We start from the raw sequence: 23,496 nt of genomic DNA, 5'->3' as shown, positions 1-23,496 counted from the left end.
CTTTCCAAGAGCTGCTCTAAACTCATGGAAGCAGTTTCAGGTTCATTCAGCAGCTGGTTCAGTGGTCTGAGCTTGTTCTTTGCCGTTTCTACTTCCAGTGCATCATCCTCACTGGGTCTTGTGATCATTGTCTCATTGCAGGGTGGTTTGGGAAAACCAAAACGGCACCCGGAGCTTAAACTCCTAAAGCACGTCTTTGTGTGGTTCTTACTGTGTTTTTGCACTTCTGTTACTTTTTTGTACAGTTCGGGTTGTTTATGTGGATCAGGCAGCTGAGCTGTGATGTATTTGTTTATAAAATCAACAACAGTTTGCTCATCATCCTCCTCAAACACAGGAGCACCTTCTACCCACAGGAGACAGTGTATGTGTGGGCTTCCTCTGTGCTGAAACTCAACTCTGTAAAAGTAGTCAATGACTTTGCCAAGTGGCTCTGCGGGAGATAAGAGTAAATCTCTGAATAATGCTTCAACTCTCTTGTCAAACATGCGCATTGTTGTGACAGGATTGCTTCTCAGGATGTCACACTTTGCTGACCAGTCGAGTCCTTCAAAATTCACTTGTTCACCTTGCTGCCTTGTTATTGCCTCGATCACTTCAGGCCAGCGCATTTCAGCAGCTGAAAATGTGCAAAAGAACGTGGGAGTTCCCAACTGTCTGATCATGGCAAAAAGATCTCTTGTTGTTTTCTCCCAATAGGCTGGGGTTCCTCTCAGAGGCTGCATGAATCTCACTGCATCTTTATTTCGCACCAGTTTCTCCACCTCATGTTTATCTTGTAACATGCCTGAGGTTATTTTTCTACCATCTCTGGTCAGAGGCTTTGCCTTCCTTAACTGTACTGTCATGCTGGATGTAGCCAAGTGTATTTCAGTCACAAACTGTGCAAAGAATAAATAGTTTGTGTCTTTGGCAAAACGATCATCAATGCAGAAAAGTCTTGATTTGAAATACCCACTGGGGGATACTTTGATCAGCCTTCTTTCATCAAGTGTGTTTTGGCCTGTAGGAAACTGCACAGGGAAGGCCATGGCCTCCAGTTTAGGTGTTTTGAAAAAACTTATTGGATTGTTTCTCTCTGCAGGAGCAACAGAGTAGATTCCTTCACTGAAACATAATATCTCCTCAGCCACATCAGGGGGCTGCAAACAGGACTCGAGTGCAAAACCACCATTAGTCAGTCCATCTTCTTGCTCTGAATCATCTCTCATCTGTTCATGTGATTGTTCACCATCACAGGGTAACATGTCAATATCCTGTTCATTTTTATTTTGTGCTTCACTCAGTGCATTTTTCTCACAGCTGTCAATTTCCATTAAATCAGCCTCATCATAATCGTCCTCATTCATGTTTTCATCATCATCATCATCTTCATCAGGAAGTGTTGGGTCACACAGCTCAGGATCATCTCTGATGCTCACATCCTTATACTGTGGATGAATCTGCTTGAGTTTATGCAGTGCTTGCACAAGTTTAGACCAGCTTACAGTCTGAAACAGCTGATGACCTTTGTAAGACAAGCGTCTCTTCAGTTTCACTCTCATGACCTGAGAATTAATTCTCAATCGAGGCAATGCTTCAACAGTTTCCTGTACCTCTGATGGGACACAGACCACATTTCCTCTAATGGCTCTTTGTCTGCCTTTGGGAAGAGGAATAATCTTTGCAAATGGTATGCACTTGGCTATGAGATGTCTCTCCAGGATGTTGAGATCAGACAGTTCAGGTGGAATATCAGCAAGCTCCAGTTTATTGGCAACAGCAAGTGCTGGCATGGATCCATTTTTAAGATGATCGTGGCAGGTGTGACAAATCCACTCTCTCTTTCTCTCATCGGGAACATTGCACTGCTCATTTCTGCAGTTTTCATCACAAACATGAACAAACTTTCCTGTCAAACATGTTGCAGCCACATGTGGGTTTTTGACATAATTTGACCTTGTGCAGGGTCGTACTTGGTTTGGAAATGAAGCCTTCAAACAGACAGTACATGGGTATGATGGTCCAACTTTGATTTGTGATTTGAACACAGATATGGCCTCGTTGATTACACTGTTGTCACTCTCTTGGGTTTGTCTGTTCACCCATCTGTATTTCCTTTTTATTTTCATTGCACATCTCATGTTGTGCATAATTCTGAATGCAAGATTACTTTGATACCTGTCTCGCATTAGTTGTTTCATTAGTTGTCTGTGTCTTACTCTGAATGCATTGTCACGTGTATAACGCTGAGTCACTCGAGATCTTTGTCTCTCTCTGAATTCTGGGCTCTCTTGATACCTTTTAGTCATATAGCTTTTTTGTTTCTTTCTAAATTCAGCATTGTCACAGTAGCGTCTTTTAATATATTGTTGTCGTTTCTTTCTGAATTCAGCATTCTCACAGTAAAGTCTTTTTATATAGTCTCGTCGTTTTTGTCTGAATTCATCATTCTCACAGTAAAGCCTTTTTTTATATTGTTGTTGTTTCCGTCTGACTTCAGGATTGTCTTTATATGCCTTGCTTGTGCAAGATTTTTTCTTTTCTTTGTACTCTTTATTTGAAGCATATGTTTGTCGTTCTTTCATTTTTTGGTTTTCTTTTCTCTGTTTTCTCTGTTTTCTCTGTTTTTCTGATGCCATTAATCTTCTTTTCATTTTTTGTCTTCGTTGTTTATTAACTTTGGTCATTTTGTAGATTTTCTTTAAAGCAGTACAGGAAAGATCACAGGCTACTGCATTATTTACTGCAGAAGAGTTTAACTGGCTGCATGAAATGTCATTCTCTGGTAGGAAATTACATTCACTGGGTGGTACTGATTCAGTTTGTGGTTTTACAGATGGTGTGTTTCTCCTTGGAGTAGAGGAGTTTGCTTCATCAACAGTTTTATCAGAGTGAGTAGGTGCCACAGCAGCGGCAGCTGTTGGTCTGCAGACTGTGTCTGTGATAGTATCACTCAGGTTGACTGTGCTCATACTGTAGAACTGCACAGGCTTCAGTTCATAGTTACAAGAGGGTGATATCTCCATCATTTCATAAGAATCTTGGATCCTCTTAATCATGTCACTGAGGAGTGTGAATTTCAGCATCACTGCTGTACCACGATTACGTGACTGTAGTAGTAGAGGAAGACCACTGGGTGTTCTGGAGTGTGGATCAAAGAAACCATATTTGCCTGATGTGGATCTGAACACTGCGATACACAATCCACTCATAATCAATAAGGCATACTGCACATCTGACAACAGGCAGCTCAGTCCTGCTTCTAAGCTGAGAAAGGTATCTACTGCCTCCTCTGGAGGTTCTTCAAATGTCCCATACCGGGAAGGCTGTGTCATGTCGACATCATACATAGACCAGCGAGCATCAACTTTGTCTGGCAGCTCATCGGTTGCCAAATGAATATTTTTAGGAAATCTTTTCTTGGCCTCTTTGTACATCACATCACCTTTATCCAAGACCAGATTAAGGTCAGCTGTAGTCATGTTATCATTCTCATGAAGGAAAGCAAGAAATGTGAGTGAGTTACATGTGCACTGCTTGTTTCTGGAGTCTCCATATTTGGGATGAGCCTGGCTGTGAGATGCACAGATATGTGTAACAGAGGGCTGGTTTTCAAAGTTCACTCTTTCTGCATGAGATGGTCCTGCCACATCACTGTGACGGCCTCTTTTTACAATATCAGCATAACCCACCTGTGGGGCACTTGACACCTCAGGTTGGTCTCTATGGTTTACCTGATGATCATTAAATTCATGCTGCAATCCAATCTTTACAGCATCTGCATAGGATACCTGTTGTACATGTGCAGGAACATGTTGACCTGCCTGTTTGACACCATCAGCATTGGTCTTTGCAGACACAAAGTCTTCTGCAGAGCTCTGAGGAAAATCACACTCAGCTTGTTCACATGTTGGTACTTCATGAAACTCATGGAACTTCTTCCAGCGTTGTTTTGCAGCTTGTGACTTTTTCTGCTTCCTTGGCATTTTTACACAAGTGTTTCTCTTAGTCTTTAGAAAATATGTTTATAAAATAAGAGTGGCACAGAGCAGGAGATGTTTTCTTTGTCTTTATATTTCAGTTTTTATTTCTCAGAAACAGATGTCTTTGTTTGTTTGACAGTTTGTCAGTCGAGAGAATAATATGCACTCTCTTTATTGGCTTGGCACAACTTAGCAGCAAGCGCAAAGTGAAAAACAGCTAGAGAGAAAATTTAGAAGAGAGAACAGACAGAGCAGGAGAAACACGGCTGGGAAATCACAATCAAACCGTGAATTAGAGTTTTCTTTATTTGTTCAGTTTGTTCTCAGGTAGAGGCAATATGCACTCTTTATTGCTTTAATGGCTTGGCGTTTTTCAGCAGCAAGCCAAGAGTGAAAAACAGGTAGAGAGAAAATTTAGCAGAGAGAACAGACAGAGCAGGAGAGACACGGCTTTAAATCAAACCGCAGAGTTTTCTTTGTTTGTTCAGTTTGTTCTCAGGTTGAGGCAAAATATGCACTCTTTATTGTTTTATTGGCTTGTGCATTTTTCAGCAGCAAGCCAAAGAGTGAAAAACAGGTAGAGAGAAAATTTAGCAGAGAGAACAGACAGAGCAGGAGAGACACGGCTTTAAATCAAACCGCAATAAGATTCTTGGTTTGGCAAAATTTCTCACAAACCACAGGGTGAAATACAGATGGAAAGAAGGCAGAGACAACAGGTGGAGTAGGACAGAAGATAGAGGGGTTGGGGGGTTGGGATGTGAGATAGAAGACTGGAGATCTGGTCCTTGTTCTTCTTCTGCACACTGTGAACAAAAAACAAGAAAAAAAAATAATTTTAATAAAATGATATCACATGGTAATTGTATGAACTAATTGTGACTACTGAAAAAGGACAAAACAAATATTCAAGCTAAACTGTTGTCGGCTGCCATGTGCAAAAAGTTGCACAATTTGGCACTTTTTAAAAGAATAAATATTTAATTAAATTCAGCAATAATATTTTTAAATACAAATATGATTGAGTGAATTGTTAACTAATCACATGTAATGTGCAAAAATGTACGAAAAAAATATTTTAGCCCAATTGTTAAGCTGAACTTATGTGTATTTATTATAAAATTGTGTTTAAAAGGTCTAGCACAAAGTTTGAACCCATCACTTTACAGCTTATATTAGTCAGATTATTTTTTTATTTTGGTCTACTTTTCTTAGAGCATGTGCACACCTACCACGCAAAGCACAGGTGTCAGTCAAGTTCCTGAAAGTGTAAGACAAGAAATAATATGTTAGTTGTCTGTACAGTGTTATCAGACTAACAGAAATACAAAGCCCACACGACATGATACACTGAACTTATAGTCAGCAGGGTAATTATAGAGTAATATAGCACACTAGCTCACACAGCAGCCATTTTATAATTCAAACTAATTAACTGAAGTATTTCCACTTATGTAAGGCTATTGTTAGACTGTTACTAGCCTTAGCATTGCTGCTAGCGCTAGCATTCCAGCTAGAATTCCTGCATTCCTGTCAGTTAACAACTGCTAAGGCTAGTGTTAGCACTATAGCTAGCGTTAGCATTATTGCTAGCGTTAGCATTGACGCTAGCATTAGCATTGAAGCTAGCGTTAGCACTGCTGCTACCAGCAAAAGTCATAAAGCACTCTTACTGTTAAAACTGAGCCACAATGGCAATAATAAAGCCCATTTGTTACTTTTGTCTCACTGACTGCCAATAAATATCACAGGAATATCACAGGAATATTCTTTTTGTCAGTTAACAACTGCTAAGGCTAGTGTTAGCACTATAGCTAGCGTTAGCATTGTTGCTAGCATTAGCATTGATGCTAGCGTTAGCACTGCTGCTAACAGCAAAAGTCATAAACCTATATAAATGATAGCGAAGGTTATTCTTGTTTTGCTTTCTTTAATCTTTGAACTCTGTTGAACTTTAAAAAGACTTGATATGTGAGTTTAGATGTCAAACATGTATTTTTACCATCATAAAAATAAAACACTGCAGTACTGATTGTATTGTACTTACCACAGCAGAGAGCAAAGCGGAATGACAACAGTTGGTGCAGTGATTAGTTAAAGACCGATGAGGCATTCAGGTGGTGCTTGGAAATTTGAGCATCAGTTTGAACAGCAATATTGAGCATATACATTTCTCTGTCATAGAGAGACAGAGAAAAAAAATACACAAGACTCATCAGCATACAAATTGGTACTTTTTCCTGAGTATAAGCGAATGAGTGACATACAGAGAAAGAGGCCAACTGACATTAAACGAGCAAATAAAAAGTATGTCATCTTGAACTGTTTCATGGGTTTTATTTTAAGACTACTTTGGGTGTATTCGTGGGGAGATAAACTATACAGACTAAAAACAGAGACATTAAATGAGATTAGATCATTTAAAATGTGGGAAAATCCACTACAGACAGGTAGATGCTGTGAGCTTTAATTATCCAGTCAGAAAAAGACTGACTGCAACTGCCCAGATCTGAAAAACCTGTGTGCAGAAGACAAGTCCACCAATACACAATCAGCTTGAATTTACCAGGCCAATGAGAATGCTCTATTTAGTTGGCCTATACTGACATACTGTTAATCTGTGGCAAAACCCTGTCAAATCTGACTTATTGACTTGTTGACTTAATCTAACTCCAACTGCTTAGTTGTAACAGAAATTTTTAAGATGAATCTTGGCAGAGTGGCAGAGAGAGCTCGTTAAGCAGGCAGGTGTGAGCCTGGTTGCTATAGTGACTCCATCCAATGACTCCATACACACAACAGAAAGTCCATTTTCTGAAGAAACTACAGTGTGAATGCTTCAGTCTGAATATATGCACTGAAATGAATTAATTGCTGAATTCTAAGTTAAAAATGTTGAATGAGATGAAAAAAAAAACAGAATTTTTAACCTGAAAACAAAAGTGCTGAAGTGCTAAAAGCTGACGTTTAACATAGAAGAAGTTGGAAAATAGCTGAAAATGTTTTAATTGTAAATTAGAAAAACCTAAGAAATGAGAAAAGAACATTTAGAGTCAGAAAACATCTGAAAGAATATTAAAAGGTCATATTCTTTGAATCACTGAATGACTAAAATGTGATCCCTCCACTTGGACCCACACAGTTTAAAAAGTTTACATCTCTGAGCTTTGAAAGACAAGATGTTGGAAAAAGAACAACGATGGCGACGTTTTGAGGGTAAAATGATGGCTTTAACACTGTGGACACAGCAGCAGTTGAAAGAGAAGTGTTTAAGATGAATCTTGGCAGAGTGAGAGAGAGAGCTCGTTAAGCAGGCAGGTGTGAGCCTGGTTGCTATAGTGACTGCACCCAAGGGCTCCATACACACGTACACAGACATGCACCTCACTTTTGCTGCTTAAAATGAACAGAAAAGTCAGGCCGAAACAAATCGCTCCCAAATGAAAAGTAAAAGTCGTATTGACAAAATTCTTTCACCGTGAGCGACAGCAATGTCTAGTCTACCTAATTCTCAGTTTTCATGTCTGTGGAGTTTATTATATGGACGTGGTGACAGTGGAAAGACACCATGCTCTTCTGATTTTCAAACGAACCTTCTGAGCCATTTTAACATTAGAGTCTATGGAAGAGTTGGAAGGAGGAGGCTGTGCATTGGTGACATTTATGAGAGAACCGTAACACCTAGGACAATAGTAAACACATTGGATGAAAGAGGACAGCGATGGCTACGTTTTGAGGGTAAAATCATACCTGTAGAGCAAACGCTGTGGACACAGCAGCAGTTTTAAAAAAGATTTTAAGATTAATTTTTTTGCTCCTCTCACTCTAGCAGTTGAGCTGTCTCACTCTAGCCCCAACATTCCATCCCATACACACCCATTATAAACTCTGAAACGGGTGAAAAAACATCATGAAACTTAAACTGGAACTGAAGAAAAAGTATAATAGATATTGAAAAGATAAATACAAGTTGAATAGTTGAATGTCTTGTCTTCGTTTTAAAGTTTGAATGGTGGCTCTATGTCAATGTATGTGGAAGTAGTAAGGGTTTAAAAATGAGTGAATTGAATGAGAATTTGAAGGGTCTCCCCATTGAAATACATGGGAAATTTTTGTTGAATAAAGTTGAATAAAATTAAAAATATAAATGTTAAAAATGAGAAAAATAGAAGCACACCATTCCAAAAGAAGAGGAATCTAATGGTGTTTGAATGGTTTTTCTAAGTTGAACGGTTTTGAAGGAGATAGTCGGCGAAAAACGTACGGAATAGGAAAAAATAATAATAAAGATTAGAAGAACAATACTGTGAATGCTTTTCAAGCATTCACACTAATAAAGATTAGAATAACAATACTGTGAATGCTTTTCAAGCATTCACACTAATAATAATAATAATAAAGATTCGAATAACAATACTGTGAATGCTTTTCAAGCATTCACACTAATAACTAGAAAGTGCATTTTCTGAAGAAACTGCAGTGTGAATGCTTGAATCTGAATGTATGCACTGAAATGAATTAATTGCTGAATTTTGAGTTAAAAATATTGAATGAGATTAAAAAAAAACAAAAAAAAAACGAATTTAACCTGAAAACAAAGGTGCTGAACTGCTAAAAGCTGAAGGTTACACAGAAGAAGGAGTTGGAAAAAAACTGAAAATGTTTTAAATGTAAATTAGAAAACCCTAAGAAATGAGAAAAGAACATTTAGAGTCAGAAAACATCTGAATGAATATTAAAAGGTCATATTCTTTGAATCACTGAATGACTCAAATGTGATCCCTCCACTTTGATCCACACAGTTTAAAAAGTTTAAATGCCTGAGCTTTGAAAGATACAGTGTTGGAAAGAGAACAATAATGGCGACAATTTGAGGGTAAAATGATGGCTGTAACACTGTGGACACAGCAGCAGTTGAAAGAGAAGTGCTTAAGATGAATCTTGGTACAGTGGCAGGCAGAGCTCGTTAAGCAGGCAGGTGTGAGCCTGGTTGCTATAGTGACCGCACCCAATGGCTCCATACACACGTACACAGACATGCGCCTCACTTTTGCTGCTTAAAATGAACAGAAAAGTCAGGCCGAAACAAATCGTTCCCAAATGAAAAGTAAAAGTCGTATTGACAAAATTCTTTCACCGTGAGCGACAGCAGCTTCTAGTCTACTGAATTCTCAGTTTTCATGCCTGTGGAGTTTATTATATGGACGTGGTGACAGTGGAAAGACACCATGCTCTTCTGATTTTCAAACGAACCTTCTGAGCCATTTTAACATTAGAGTCTATGGAAGAGTTGGAGGGAGGAGGCTGTGCATTGGTGACATTTATGAAAGAACCATAACACCTAGGACAATAGTAAACACATTGGATGAAAGAGGACAGCGATGGCTACGTTTTGAGGGTAAAATCATACCTGTAGAGCAAACGCTGCAGACACAGCAGCAGTTTTAAAAAAGATTTTAAGATTAATTTTTTTGCTCCTCTCACTCTAGCAGTTGAGCTGCCTCACTCTAGCCCCAACATTCCGTCCCATACACACCCATTATAAACTCTGAAACGGGTGAAAAAACATCATGAAACTTAAACTGGAACTGAAGAAAAAGTATAATAGATATTGAAAAGATAAATACAAGTTGAATAGTTGAATGTCTTGTCTTCGTTTTAAAGTTTGAATGGTGGCTCTATGTCAATGTATGTGGAAGTAGTAAGAGTTTAAAAATGAGTAAGTTGAATGAGGATTTGAAGGGTCTCCCCATTGAAATACATTATAAATTTTTGTTGAATAAAGTTGAATAAAATTAAAAATATAAATGTTAAAAATATGAAAAATAGAAGCAGTGTTGTCCAAAAGAATAGGAATCTAACGGTGTTTGAATGGTTTTTCTAAGTTGAACGGTTTTGAAGGAGTAGGATTACAAAAAACGTACGGAATACAGAATAAAATATAATAACTAGAAAGTGCATTTTCTGAAGAAACTGCAGTGTGAATGCTTGAATCTGAATGTATGCACTGAAATGAATTAATTGCTGAATTTTGAGTTAAAAATATTGAATGAAATAAAAAAAAATAAAAAAACCAAATTTAACCTGAAAACAAAGGTGCTGAACTGCTAAAAGCTGAAGGTTACACAGAAGAAGAAGTTGGAAAAAAGCTGAAAATGTTTTAAATGTAAATTAGAAAACCCTAAGAAATGAGAAAAGAACATTTAGAGTCAAAAAACATCTGAATGAATATTAAAAGGTCATATTCTTTGAATCACTGAATGAAGAAAATGTGATCCCTCCACTTTGATCCACACAGTTTAAAAAGTTTAAATGCCTGAGCTTTGAAAGACACTGTCTTGGAAAGAGAACAATAATGGCGACATTTGGAGGGTAAAATGATGGCTGTAACACTGTGGACACAGCAGCAGTTGAAAGAGAAGTGCTTAAGATGAATCTTGGCAGAGTGGCAGGCAGAGCTCGTTAAGCAGGCAGGTGTGAGCCTGGTTGCTATAGTGACTGCACCCAATGGCTCCATACACACGTACACAGACATGCGCCTCACTTTTGCTGCTTAAAATGAACAGAAAAGTCAGGCCGAAACAAATCGTTCCCAAATGAAAAGTAAAAGTCGTATTGACAAAATTCTTTCACCGTGAGCGACAGCAGCTTCTAGTCTACTGAATTCTCAGTTTTCATGCCTGTGGAGTTTATTATATGGACGTGGTGACAGTGGAAAGACACCATGCTCTTCTGATTTTCAAACCAACCTTCTGAGCCATTTTAACATTAGAGTCTATGGAAGAGTTGGAGGGAGGAGGCTGTGCATTGGTGACATTTATGAAAGAACCATAACACCTAGGACAATAGTAAACACATTGGATGAAAGAGGACAGCGATGGCTACGTTTTGAGGGTAAAATCATACCTGTAGAGCAAACGCTGCGGACACAGCAGCAGTTTTAAAAAAGATTTTAAGATTAATTTTTTTGCTCCTCTCACTCTAGCAGTTGAGCTGCCTCACTCTAGCCCCAACATTCCGTCCCATACACACCCATTATAAACTCTGAAACGGGTGAAAAAACATCATGAAACTTAAACTGGAACTGAAGAAAAAGTATAATAGATATTGAAAAGATAAATACAAGTTGAATAGTTGAATGTCTTGTCTTCGTTTTAAAGTTTGAATGGTGGCTCTATGTCAATGTATGTGGAAGTAGTAAGAGTTTAAAAATGAGTAAGTTGAATGAGAATTTGAAGGGTCTCCCCATTGAAATACATGGGAAATTTTTGTTGAATAAAGTTGAATAAAATTAAAAATATAAATGTTAAAAATGAGAAAAATAGAAGCAGTCATGTCCAAAATAATAGGAATCTAACGATGTTTGAATGGTTTTTCTAAGTTGAACGGTTTTGAAGGAGTAGGCTTTCAAAAAACGTACGGAATAAGAAAATATAATAATAAAGATTAGAAGAACAATACTGTGAATGCTTTTCAAGCATTCACACTAACTAGAAAGTGCATTTTCTGAAGAAACTGCAGTGTGAATGCTTGAATCTGAATGTATGCACTGAAATGAATTAATTGCTGAATTTTGAGTTAAAAATATTGAATGAAATTAAAAAAAAACAACCAAATTTAACCTGAAAACAAAGGTGCTGAACTGCTAAAAGCTGAAGGTTACACAGAAGCAGAAGTTGGAAAAAAGCTGAAAATGTTTTAAATGTAAATTAGAAAACCCTAAGAAATGAGAAAAGAACATTTAGAGTCAGAAAACATCTGAATGAATATTAAAAGGTCATATTCTTTGAATCACTGAATGACTAAAATGTGATCCCTCCACTTGGACCCACACAGTTTAAAAAGTTTACATCTCTGAGCTTTGAAAGACAAGATGTTGGAAAAAGAACAACGATGGCGACGTTTTGAGGGTAAAATGATGGCTGTAACACTGTGGACACAGCAGCAGTTGAAAGAGAAGTGCTTAAGATGAATCTTGGTACAGTGGCAGGCAGAGCTCGTTAAGCAGGCAGGTGTGAGCCTGGTTGCTATAGTGACTGCACCCAATGGCTCCATACACACGGACACAGACATGCACCTCACTTTTGCTGCTTAAAATGAACAGAAAAGTCAGGCCGAAACAAATCGTTCCCAAATGAAAAGTAAAAGTCGTATTGACAAAATTCTTTCACTGTGAGCGACAGCAATGTCTAGTCTACCAAATTCTCAGTTTTCATGTCTGTGGAGTTTATTATATGGACGTGGTGACAGTGGAAAGACACCATGCTCTTCTGATTTTCAAACGAACCTTCTGAGCCATTTTAACATTAGAGTCTATGGAAGAGTTGGAGGGAGGAGGCTGTGCATTGGTGACATTTATGAAAGAACCATAACACCTAGTACAATAGTAAACACATTGGATGAAAGAGGACAGCGATGGCTACGTTTTGAGGGTAAAATCATACCTGTAGAGCAAACGCTGCGGACACAGCAGCAGTTTTAAAAAAGATTTTAAGATTAATTTTTTTGCTCCTCTCACTCTAGCAGTTGAGCTGCCTCACTCTAGCCCCAACATTCCGTCCCATACACACGCATTATAAACTCTGAAACGGGTGAAAAAACATCATGAAACTTAAACTGGAACTGAAGAAAAAGTATAATAGATATTGAAAAGATAAATACAAGTTGAATAGTTGAATGTCTTGTCTTCGTTTTAAAGTTTGAATGGTGGCTCTATGTCAATGTATGTGGAAGTAGTAAGAGTTTAAAAATGAGTAAGTTGAATGAGAATTTGAAGGGTCTCCCCATTGAAATACATGGGAAATTTTTGTTGAATAAAGTTGAATAAAATTAAAAATATAAATGTTAAAAATGAGAAAAATAGAAGCAGTCATGTCCAAAATAATAGGAATCTAACGATGTTTGAATGGTTTTTCTAAGTTGAACGGTTTTGAAGGAGTAGGCTTTCAAAAAACGTACGGAATAAGAAAATATAATAATAAAGATTAGAAGAACAATACTGTGAATGCTTTTCAAGCATTCACACTAACTAGAAAGTGCATTTTCTGAAGAAACTGCAGTGTGAATGCTTGAATCTGAATGTATGCACTGAAATGAATTAATTGCTGAATTTTGAGTTAAAAATTTTGAATGAGATAAAAAAAAAAAAAAACAACCTGAATTTAACCTGAAAACAACAGTGCTGAACTGCTAAAAGCTGAAGGTTACACAGAAGAAGAAGTTGGAAAAAAGCTGAAAATGTTTTAATTGTAAATTAGAAAAACCTAAGAAATGAGAAAAGAACATTTAGAGTCAGAAAACATCTGAAAGAATATTAAAAGGTCATATTCTTTGAATCACTGAATGACTAAAATGTGATCCCTCCACTTGGACCCACACAGTTTAAAAAGTTTACATCTCTGAGCTTTGAAAGACAAGATGTTGGAAAAAGAACAACGATGGCGACGTTTTGAGGGTAAAATGATGGCTTTAACACTGTGGACACAGCAGCAGTTGAAAGAGAAGTGTTTAAGATGAATCTTGGCAGAGTGAGAGAGAGAGCTCGTTAAGCAGGCAGGTGTGAGCCTGGTTGCTATAGTGACCGCACCCAAGGGCTCCATACACACGGACACAGACATGCACCTCACTTTTGCTGCTTAAAATGAACAGAAAAGTCAGGCCGAAACAAATCGCTCCCAAATGAAAAGTAAAAGTCGTATTGACAAAATTCTTTCACCGTGAGCGACAGCAATGTCTAGTCTACCTAATTCTCAGTTTTCATGCCTGTGGAGCTTATTATATGGACGTGGTGACAGTGGAAAGACACCATGCTCTTCTGATTTTCAAACGAACCTTCTGAGCCATTTTAACATTAGAGTCTATGGAAGAGTTGGAGGGAGGAGGCTGTGCATTGGTGACATTTATGAAAGAACCATAACACCTAGTACAATAGTAAACACATTGGATGAAAGAGGACAGCCATGGCTACGTTTTGAGGGTAAAATCATACCTGTAGAGCAAACGCTGCGGACACAGCAGCAGTTTTAAAAAAGATTTTAAGATTAATTTTTTTGCTCCTCTCACTCTAGCAGTTGAGCTGTCTCACTCTAGCCCCAACATTCCGTCCCATACACACCCATTATAAACTCTGAAACGGGTGAAAAAACATCATGAAACTTAAACTGGAACTGAAGAAAAAGTATAATAGATATTGAAAAGATAAATACAAGTTGAATAGTTGAATGTCTTGTCTTCGTTTTAAAGTTTGAATGGTGGCTCTATGTCAATGTATGTGGAAGTAGTAAGAGTTTAAAAATGAGTAAGTTGAATGAGAATTTGAAGGGTCTCCCCATTGAAATACATGGGAAATTTTTGTTGAATAAAGTTGAATAAAATTAAAAATATAAATGTTAAAAATGAGAAAAATAGAAGCAGTCATGTCCAAAATAATAGGAATCTAACGATGTTTGAATGGTTTTTCTAAGTTGAACGGTTTTGAAGGAGTTAGATGCCAAAAAACGTACGGAATATGGAATAATAATAAAGATTTGAAGAACAATACTGTGAATGCTTTTCAAGCATTCACACTAATAATAATAAAGATTAGAATAACAATACTGTGAATGCTTTTCAAGCATTCACACTAATTAAAATGAGAATACTTAATCCCCCAAAACATAAACAACCAGAAAAAAGTAAACTACTTACTCTTTGTCACATAAAAGTTCTTTTTTAAAGTCAGCACCAATATCCTTCGACAGGTCACTCTTTAAGGAAACACAGCTGGGTTCAGCTCCAGGTTCTGGATTAGTTTTAGGCTTAGGTCCAGCAAACCCTGGTACACCGTGCACCTCTGGGCTTTAAAACAACATACACATAAGTATGAGTGTGAATAATGAATAATGATGGAGCAGTGATGTGAGTGCTGAGCTGTGACATGGAGAAGAGTCATGGACAGTTAGAGATGGTCATCTCACCTCTGAGCTGTGGTCTGGCTCTCATGTTCCCCACACAGAGTGGTTTTAGAGGGAGGGACTCCCTCCTCTCTGTCCTCACACTGATCCATGCTGCTGAATTCACATCCACATCAGCTCACACACAGTTTCTACCTTCACCTACAGAGGAAACACAAATCATTCATGTGCACATCAACTGAAATCCTCCTTTCCATCATGTGTGTCCAAATACCAGCTGCTTCTTTTCTGCTTCATCTCAGTGTCAGCAGAATGCAGTCAGACAGCAGTGTGAGGCAGAGGAAGCTGCCATCAGCTGCTCTACTTCTACCATCAGTTCAATAGATGGAGCCATGAAGCACACATGATCACGGTTGGGAAGGTAACTTTTAAAATGTATTCCACTACAGATTACAGAATACATAACCCAACCTGTATTTTGTAACGTATTCCGTTACGTTACTCAATGAGAGTAACGTATTCTGAATACTTTGGATTACTTAATATATTGTCATGCTTTTTACAACTGCATGAATGTACTATTGCTGTGTGATTTATTACTATTACTGAACGTTACTCGAGATACCAATAGCAACTAGATTTTTAAATCTTAATATAAAATGAGTAACAGTAGGGTGGACATTAGGTAAGGCTGCACTTTTTGCAGCGATCTCATATAGAAAACTATTCTGCTCATATATCAAACAGATCCGCGGCTCCGAACCGTAGTAAAGGGACCTCTGGCTAATACGTCGGGTTCTGTGTCGGGCTCGTAGCCGAAAACTAGCTTTACTTTGTTGTCTGGGTCAACTTTGCTAGCGAGAGACAGAGAGAGGCGTTGAAAGGCTGCTCCAACGGAACTTATTGTTTCAGAGGAAAACACGAACACAGTGTACAGTCGAGTCTTAATAACTTATTTACAACTGGGCTCGTCGGGCACTCTTTTTGGCTGCAGTGGTTATTATTATATTTACTATATATATTATTATATATATTTCTTATATTACATGCTTCCATCTCCCGTTTCTGGTCTGTGACAACTCATACTTTTGACTCTCCTTTTTCTCCCTCCTCGCGCTCACAGACACATAATGGTATGGCAGTCCATTCTCCCTGCAGCACGGACTACACTGCTCATGAGTCTACATTCTTTATGGCTATGCCTGTAACACTCTGCCTATTGCCTTTATATTAAATAATTTTTTGAATAATAATTTTGAAAATAATTTTCTTCACGTCATTTATACGAGCCGCAAGTAGAGGTGACATGGGCCGCAAGACTGAGACACAGGCATTAGAGCCTCTTATTGCGTGTTTTCTTAGGGTTTTCCACAGGTGTGAAATTAACAAAAATTGAGAGGGCATAGCCTAACATATAAAACAGGAAAAGACTGCCATGTAATCCATTTATCTCAACAAATATTCTGAATATCCCCCTTTTAACTGTAACAGAATACAGTTACTCATATTTTGTATTTTAAATACGTAACATGTATTCTGTTACTCCCTAAATAATGCATTCACTGACACACACTGTGACTGGAAGCTTCAACCCTGGGCCGGTTCTAGACAGGCATATATGAGGGGGCAGTGTTAGGGTTCCTGGGTCGGTGACCCAGTGTTTTGTGTTTTTGGTTATTTGATTTTGTTATTTCATTATATTCTAGCTTTGCTTTACAGGTTTTTCTTAGTTAAGGTCCTCTGGGTGGGGTTTGGTTAGAGTTTTAGTGTTTTGGTTTTCTGTCTGTATTTCTTTAGTTACTCTGTCTCCCCTATCACCTGTATCCCCTTGTCTAGTTCGCGTCTCTGTGTATCCTTAGTTCCTATATCCCCGTGTTCAGTCAGTGTTTGTGTCTGCCCTGGTCCCACGTCTCTGTTCCCTCTGTAGTGCCTGCATGTGAGTCTGTGTTATGTGTTTCCTGTTTTACTTTGAAGGTCTCTGTCTTATCTCAGTGTGTTCAGTTTATGCTTCCTTTGGTCTCGTCAGTTCTGATTTGCCCCAGCTGTGTTTCCCTCCTGTTATTCATTCCCTGATTGCTCCCTCTGTGTATTTAAGCCCTGTGTTTCTCTGTGTCTGTGTCGCGATCTACCGTTTACCTTGCTGTGTGTTCTGTCATTCCGCCAGTTTAAGGTTATTTTGAGTTTTTTCAGTTATGATATATTTTGAGTATCACATTAAAGCCATTTTGAGTTCACGGCTGTCTCCGGAGTCTGCACCTTGGGTCCTATTCCTGTCTGCACACAGCCACACCTAACAGGCAGACAGAAATACCTAGTGGCAATGGAGGCGAGAAAGGTGTGGGGGTTGGGTGGGCTGATCTGGTCTGGATTAGGGCTACCACAAACAATTATTTTGATAGTCGAATGGTCACTGGTTATTTTTGCGATTAGTCGACTAATAAGATTATACATCCATTGGACATAAAACGTACAGCTTATTCCACCAACATGCTGGTGGAATAAGCTCTTATATAACTATCATTAGCTTAGTGTTTAAGGTATGTGCTAACTAAAATTAAGATGATAGTTTATTAAACTTTTAATGAAATTTGCAGACTCAGCCGTCTGCTCCTTGCTATCTAAAATATACAGGACATTGGAGTAAATTCTCAACCATCTCTCCCTTCTGTTTAATCAGTTTTCTGTTTGACGTTTATTCAGCTGTGTGAAAACTATAACTTTAATCTCAGGCAAACCGATTTACTCAGGAACAAATAAAACACTGAAAAAAGCCAAACAATAAAATTTTTAAGTTATCTAATTGACTTATATATCATGTTTAACCCGAGGAGCGAAAGACCACGGGGGGTTTGAAAACAATGTGCCTGGAGTTTGCTGTTCAAGCTGGCTCTAGAGAGCTTCGAACCCCTGGTCAGCTATCAAGCTGGTGGGAAACAGGCGTCTCTGAAAACATCGGAGCACTTTTGCAAATATGTGATGTCTTGATAAACCGAGCAGATATTTGAAGTGATCTGCTGCTACATTCTCTCCTAAAATATCTGAAAACTATTTTGTGACCCAGAAAGAGTAATAAGAGTAATATTAAAACTAAGTAGCTGCCGCCATTGCAGGAAACTGGAATTGGCTGAGCCGCACTGTGAATTCTGGGATAGGTTGGGCCACGAAGGATACACCAGACCCATCCTTCAAATCTGAGGAAAAGGAGGATGCATTTGTCGGCCGCATTTGTCGGAGTCTTTGAATTTGGCCAGCCTTTGTCACGTCGCTGTAATGTAATTGACTTTCAAATGCGGCCTCCGAAGGATGTGGCTACATTTGGACACAGCCATGATACTGGAGGCTGCTTCTTCTTCTTTGGCGTTTAACAGCAGCTGGCATCCTTGTACATGCATTGCTGACATCTTCTGTTTCACACTCTTAAATCCTACTACCTATTCCTGCGTCTTTCAGGATCTTAGCTTCAAACGACGCACCAAACTCAAATTAGTCGTCGACGTAATCGTGACTAGTAGACTAATTGTGGCAGCCCTACTCAGGATAACTGTTTCTGTCATGTAATTGGATTGCAATTTGTCAGGCCTCTACCCTAAGACCTGACCAACTTGGGTGTCCCACCTGAAGGCTAAGCTTCTGCGGGTCTAGCTTTTATGGTCACTAAGGCACGCAAACCCCCTGACCACGTTAAGGTGGGAATCCCTCAGGGGGAAAACAGAAAAGCGAAAACACCAAAAAATAAAATAAAATATTCTTCATCAGATTCTAACAACTAAAAACACGGCATTTACCTTAATTGGATAGCCTATATCAAATATATTCATACCAACAATAAAACTTCTCACTATTGCCAATATGAACAAAACTAAAAATGGTAGGCCCAGTTATAAAAAGAAAAGGAGAATTTGCAAAGTCTTGGAAAATAACACTGAAAAATACAAATAGAGAATAAACTAAAATATCCATCCAGATCTTTACAATCAACAACATAAGATCGAACTTAATTGGATGGCCTAATTCAAATAAATGTGCAAAATTAAATAAGACCCAGCAACACACTCACACAAAAACTGGTTCATCCAAAAGACAAAACTCCTAAACACAAACTTAACAATGTGTAGTGTATGCTGTACAGTGTAGCGAGGAATGGCCAGACCTCTACACTGAAGAGACCAAACAGGCCAAACAGGGTTAGGGTTACTTATCATCTCATTTGTGCCTTTTCCAGTGGATTATTAAGCTACTGGAGTAAATCTTGCCCATATTCAGTTTGTGGGCAATCTATTATTTTCTTTCTCAACTTCTACATTTTGATTTAAGGGGGCAGGACGTTTGTATAAGGGGGCATTGACCCCTCTTACCCCAGTGTATAGCCGGCCCTGCTTAAGCCCATTAATATTCAGTCAGTTCAACACGTCTGAACAACATTTTCAAATATTTCAGCGCATCCATGAAAGGTTCACAATAATTATTCTTACGCAGAGAAGTGTACACACACATATTGATTTACAGTTAATAAGAAGCATCTTCCATCCAGTAATGTTTTGTCTCCATAAGTTTCAGGATTAATTAGTTGATGAGTTACAATTGGGAATATACCCCTGTAAGAAGTGAAACCCCAGGGTTAACCCTAACCCTGACATTATATGGATAAGATCAAATCCTGTGTCATAGAACAAGCTTCAGTACGTGGATGTGGTCCAGTTGGACTCTTATATGTTGTTAGGAGAAGGACTAAGAAGGACTGGTGCTTCCCAGTCTGCAGTGTGCCTGCAGAAAATCAACCAATGGAACGAACAAATTACAGCTGATTATTTAACACACAATATTTCAGCTCACAGCTTCAGAATTAGAGCATTCAACCGTTGTTACCACAGAGAAGTCTAACATCATTTTTATAAACACACTTTAATTTAATGGTTCAGCAACATTTTATCTGTATTTAAGAGTTTTGAATACTTTAGTGTAAAATGCTGTCAGAGCACATCTAGACTCTCTGTAGAGGCTCAACAACTCCTCAAAAATATTTTCAGTGATGTTTAGAATCAGTCATATTGGGAAAAAGCTGCCCTGATGTCCACAGACTCCCTAGATAGCAAGAAGATATTGAATTGATGTTGATTTTTGACATCTTAAATTGTAACTTAACAGATGATGGTTATCTTTTTTTAGATAATACACAGTTGTCTTTTTCACATGTTTAAGTATTGATGATAATTTGCAGTGGTTTAGTTGGTTGAAGTCCTGTCGATTTTCAATCATGATTTTATTGTTGTTTCAGTATTAACCAAGGCTGAAAAATGATGTAAAATCAATGTCAGATTTCAGTGTCGATTCAAGGGAATTGCCTGATATTGATTTAACATTATTTCAATGAATGTTCGCTATCTGGATTGATGACAGACTGATGATATCAGCACTCATGTTGAAGACAGTCTGTGTGGTATAAACTGTGTCTAACTGGAGCTTCAATGTCTTTAAGCACAATCTTACAGATTAAGGACATGAGTCACAGACAGCTGTTTCAGGCTCAGCGGGGACAGTCAGTAACAAATGTGACTGATATGTAATCACCTTTAAATGATTATGTTTAAATTTAATAAAGTTTAATAATAAAGTTTTAAAGCGTGATGTGTTTAATCCAGTTAGTCTCTGAGTAACACCACTCCTGTGGGTGTAAACAATGAAAAATAGTCCGCTTTCTGTTGGAAGAGAGCCAAAAGTTTGTGACGCAGTATTTTTATTCATTTTTTATTCTGTTTTGAATTTATGCCTTATCTATATTTAATAATAAAAATCACACCGTCCACTCTCACCCTCTATCGTCGCTTTACGTTTTCCTCCCTACCGTATGCGTGAAAATCCCACAGAGTGATTATAAAGACCCGGAGCTCTGAGTTTCTCCAGCGGCTTTCCGGTGCAGCTCAGGCCAGATTTAGCGTGTCAGTGAACGGGAGGGCAGCGGCTCCTCTCCGCTTCCTCCATAGACTAGTGGAGGCAGAAGAAGTTGCCTTCAGTCATCAGTAAGTGGATCCACAGTAACAATGATTCTGAGTCCAGTTGCTGACCATCAACTAAAAGACCTTTCACATAGGACGCGGCACTCATTCGTGTCTATTCTTTGCGCCACGCAATAACGGTTTCCCGCTGCGCGGACGTACCTTCGCGCGACCAGTAAAAACTGCTGCGCTAAGTTGAACCTCACGATGAAGGAAAACATTCTGTCCGAGTCCGGTGAACTTTTTGTCACAGATTCAACGGACCTCCAGAGCCTTTTCAATGGCTCTGCGGACCTCGGCGGGGAAACCCGTGTTGTGGAAACGACACACTCTTCACTGGTCGGGATAGTTACAAAGCTTTCTTCTTCATGAATGAGCGATACATTTTTCTTATTAAACACTTGAACATAATACATAAAGCACAAATTCTCGTAGAGGATACAAAGTCAGTGAGGTGAAAGTCTCGAAATGACAAGGAGCAGGCCCATCTGGTACACGCAGAGCGGCCGCAAAGAAAAAAAAAATACGTACAAGCAGAGCGCGGCGGCCAGCGAAGTTTGACGCGCATGCCGCGTCCAGTGTGAAAGGGCCTTAACTTTGCTGCTGCTCTCATTCCCGGACTCTGATCTCACACACTAGCAGAAAATAGTGTGTGACACACCTCGTTGGTCCAGCTGTGAGTCCGTTACCGTGAAGTATGCAGTTTCACTTACCTTCCATTCATACCGAGACGATCAGCTGCGACGCCAAGTTCAAGGAAAAGAAAGTAAAAAAAAAAGAAAGAAAGAAAAGAGAAAAAAAAAAAGGGAAACAGCAAGGGCAGGAGGGGTTTGTGGGAACGCTGGGGCTCGGGAACATAAGTAACGGATTAGTTTATGATCAATTTCTGTGTTTAGGAGTATTAATATTTTTAAGCATATAAATGTTTGTTGGAGGGTTTACAGACGCTGAATCATTTTGTGTGACAGTTAAAGTGAAATATACTCGCAGCAGAGAGAGACTGTCTCCGCTGATCAAACGGGAGAGTCTCACTGTAATGTCCCTTTAGTCAGACTCTGTCTCTACATTACTCACTGAAACTTGTCACATTCACATTTAGTCATATGAATGCAGTGTGAATGTGCCTTACAGCAGAGATACACTTTTCTTTTAGTACTCTGCTGAAGGAATACATTTTATAAATGCAACCTGTTGAGCCTTATCTAACACAGAAGGAAGCAGTGCAATAAAGTTACAGCTAAACAAAAGTCACATGAATTTACCTGCATTCAGCTTGTGATGCATAACGTATATGTTTTTATGTTTGATCTTAATCTGCTTGACATACCTGATAAAATAAAGATTATAAAACTGATCAGTCTGTTTGAAGGCTGTTCATCACTGCCTGTCATAAGTCAAATGAATTTCACTTTTATCTGAACTAATTTAGATGTCTGCTTGAACTGTGGAGCGGCAGATAAGGATGTGGTACACAGGCTTTTTGTAACATTTTATTGGACTTTGTATTAAAGGAAAATGAACAAATGTACAATGTTGGTGAATACATAAAATTCCATATAGTTTTTAAAGGATCATTTAATTCTTCAAACGTCACCACAGACAAGTTAAAATCGAGTTCTCCTTATATCATTCAAGTAAAAATAAATATCAGGATGAACCCTGGCTGCTCACCAAGAGCTGAGCAGTTTGTAAATTCATCTTTTGAGTCACGCAGTGATTCCTCTCTGATATCACAGTTTGTCTCATCTGCAGCTGACATGAACTCAATCATCTCAGCTGAGCTCAGAATCAGAGAAACACAACATACTGATGCTCACTGTGAAGCTTGGAGTGGAAAAAGACAGAAAAAACATGTGGATTACAATTAAGGACAGTTTCTGACCCACCCAGGAACTTGAAATAAATCCATGCACAGATTATTTAAATATATGTTTATCATGTAAATGACACCTATCATGAGACAAAATACAAACCTGGTTGTTAAAAAAGTGATTACAAAATATTATTTTAAATGCAAAATAGTAATTATGCACTGCAAGTTCATAATTATTGTTCACACAGCCTATGTGTTACCCTGCTTCTGAAAAATACTTTGTCAAAACAAAGAAAGAAAACTGTGACTGTTATTGCTAACTTCATGAATATACAAAAGGTCAGTCCTCTTTGACAAATGCTTTTAGTTTTGGAGTATTTTCTGAGAGTTGGAAGTTCGCCTTGTAATTGGAAGGTTGCCGGTTCGAGTCCCGGCTTGGACAGTCTCGGCCGTTATGTCCTTGGGCAAGACACTTCACCTGTTGCCTACTGGTGGTGCCAGTGTCCGGCAGCCTCGCCTCTGTCAGTGCGCCCTGGGGTGGCTGTAGCTTGCCATCACCAATGTGTGTGAATGGGTGGATGACTGGTTGTGTAAAGCGCCAGGGTTCATCCTGATATTTATTTTTACTTGAATGATGTAATGAGAACTCGATTTTAACTTGTCTGTGGTGACGTTTGAAGAACTATATGGAATTTTATTTATTCACCAACATTGTACATTTGTTCATTTTCCTTTAATACAAAGTCCAATAAAATGTTACAAAAAGCCTCTGTACCACATCCTTATCTGCCACTCCACAGTTCAAGCAGACATCTAAATTAGTTCAGATTAAC

General features: G+C 38.5%; 1 protein-coding gene and 1 long non-coding RNA gene across 8 annotated transcripts in view; both read right to left on the bottom strand.

The window, feature by feature from the left end:
* Positions 1–21,665, bottom strand: part of LOC309700847 (protein NLRC3-like) — a 97,222-nt gene extending 75,557 nt beyond the window's left edge. The window contains exons 1-3 of one of the 7 annotated variants that reach the window (XM_082524691.1): positions 21,564–21,665; positions 14,921–15,058; positions 14,652–14,801 (exon numbers count right to left, since the gene is read on the bottom strand). In XM_082524691.1, coding sequence (XP_082380817.1) covers positions 14,652–14,801; positions 14,921–15,009 — 239 coding nt within the window. In that variant the 5' untranslated portion in view covers positions 15,010–15,058; positions 21,564–21,665. The other 6 variants (XM_082524692.1, XM_082524694.1, XM_082524695.1 and 3 more) reach the window with 6 other exon arrangements.
* LOC309700890 lies at positions 4,039–5,287 on the bottom strand. The gene is made up of 2 exons (XR_014274787.1): positions 5,198–5,287; positions 4,039–4,771 (listed from the first exon to the last, which is right to left on the bottom strand). It is a non-coding gene; the product is annotated as an uncharacterized lncRNA (long non-coding RNA).
* Positions 21,666–23,496: the final 1,831 nt, after the last annotated feature.

This window comes from Aulonocara stuartgranti, assembly GCF_965226115.1.
Source record: "Aulonocara stuartgranti genome assembly, chromosome: 23".
Lineage (NCBI taxonomy): Eukaryota > Metazoa > Chordata > Actinopteri > Cichliformes > Cichlidae > Aulonocara > Aulonocara stuartgranti.
The sequence above is the reverse complement of the archived record's forward strand: the minus strand, read 5'-3'. Positions and strand labels throughout refer to the sequence as shown.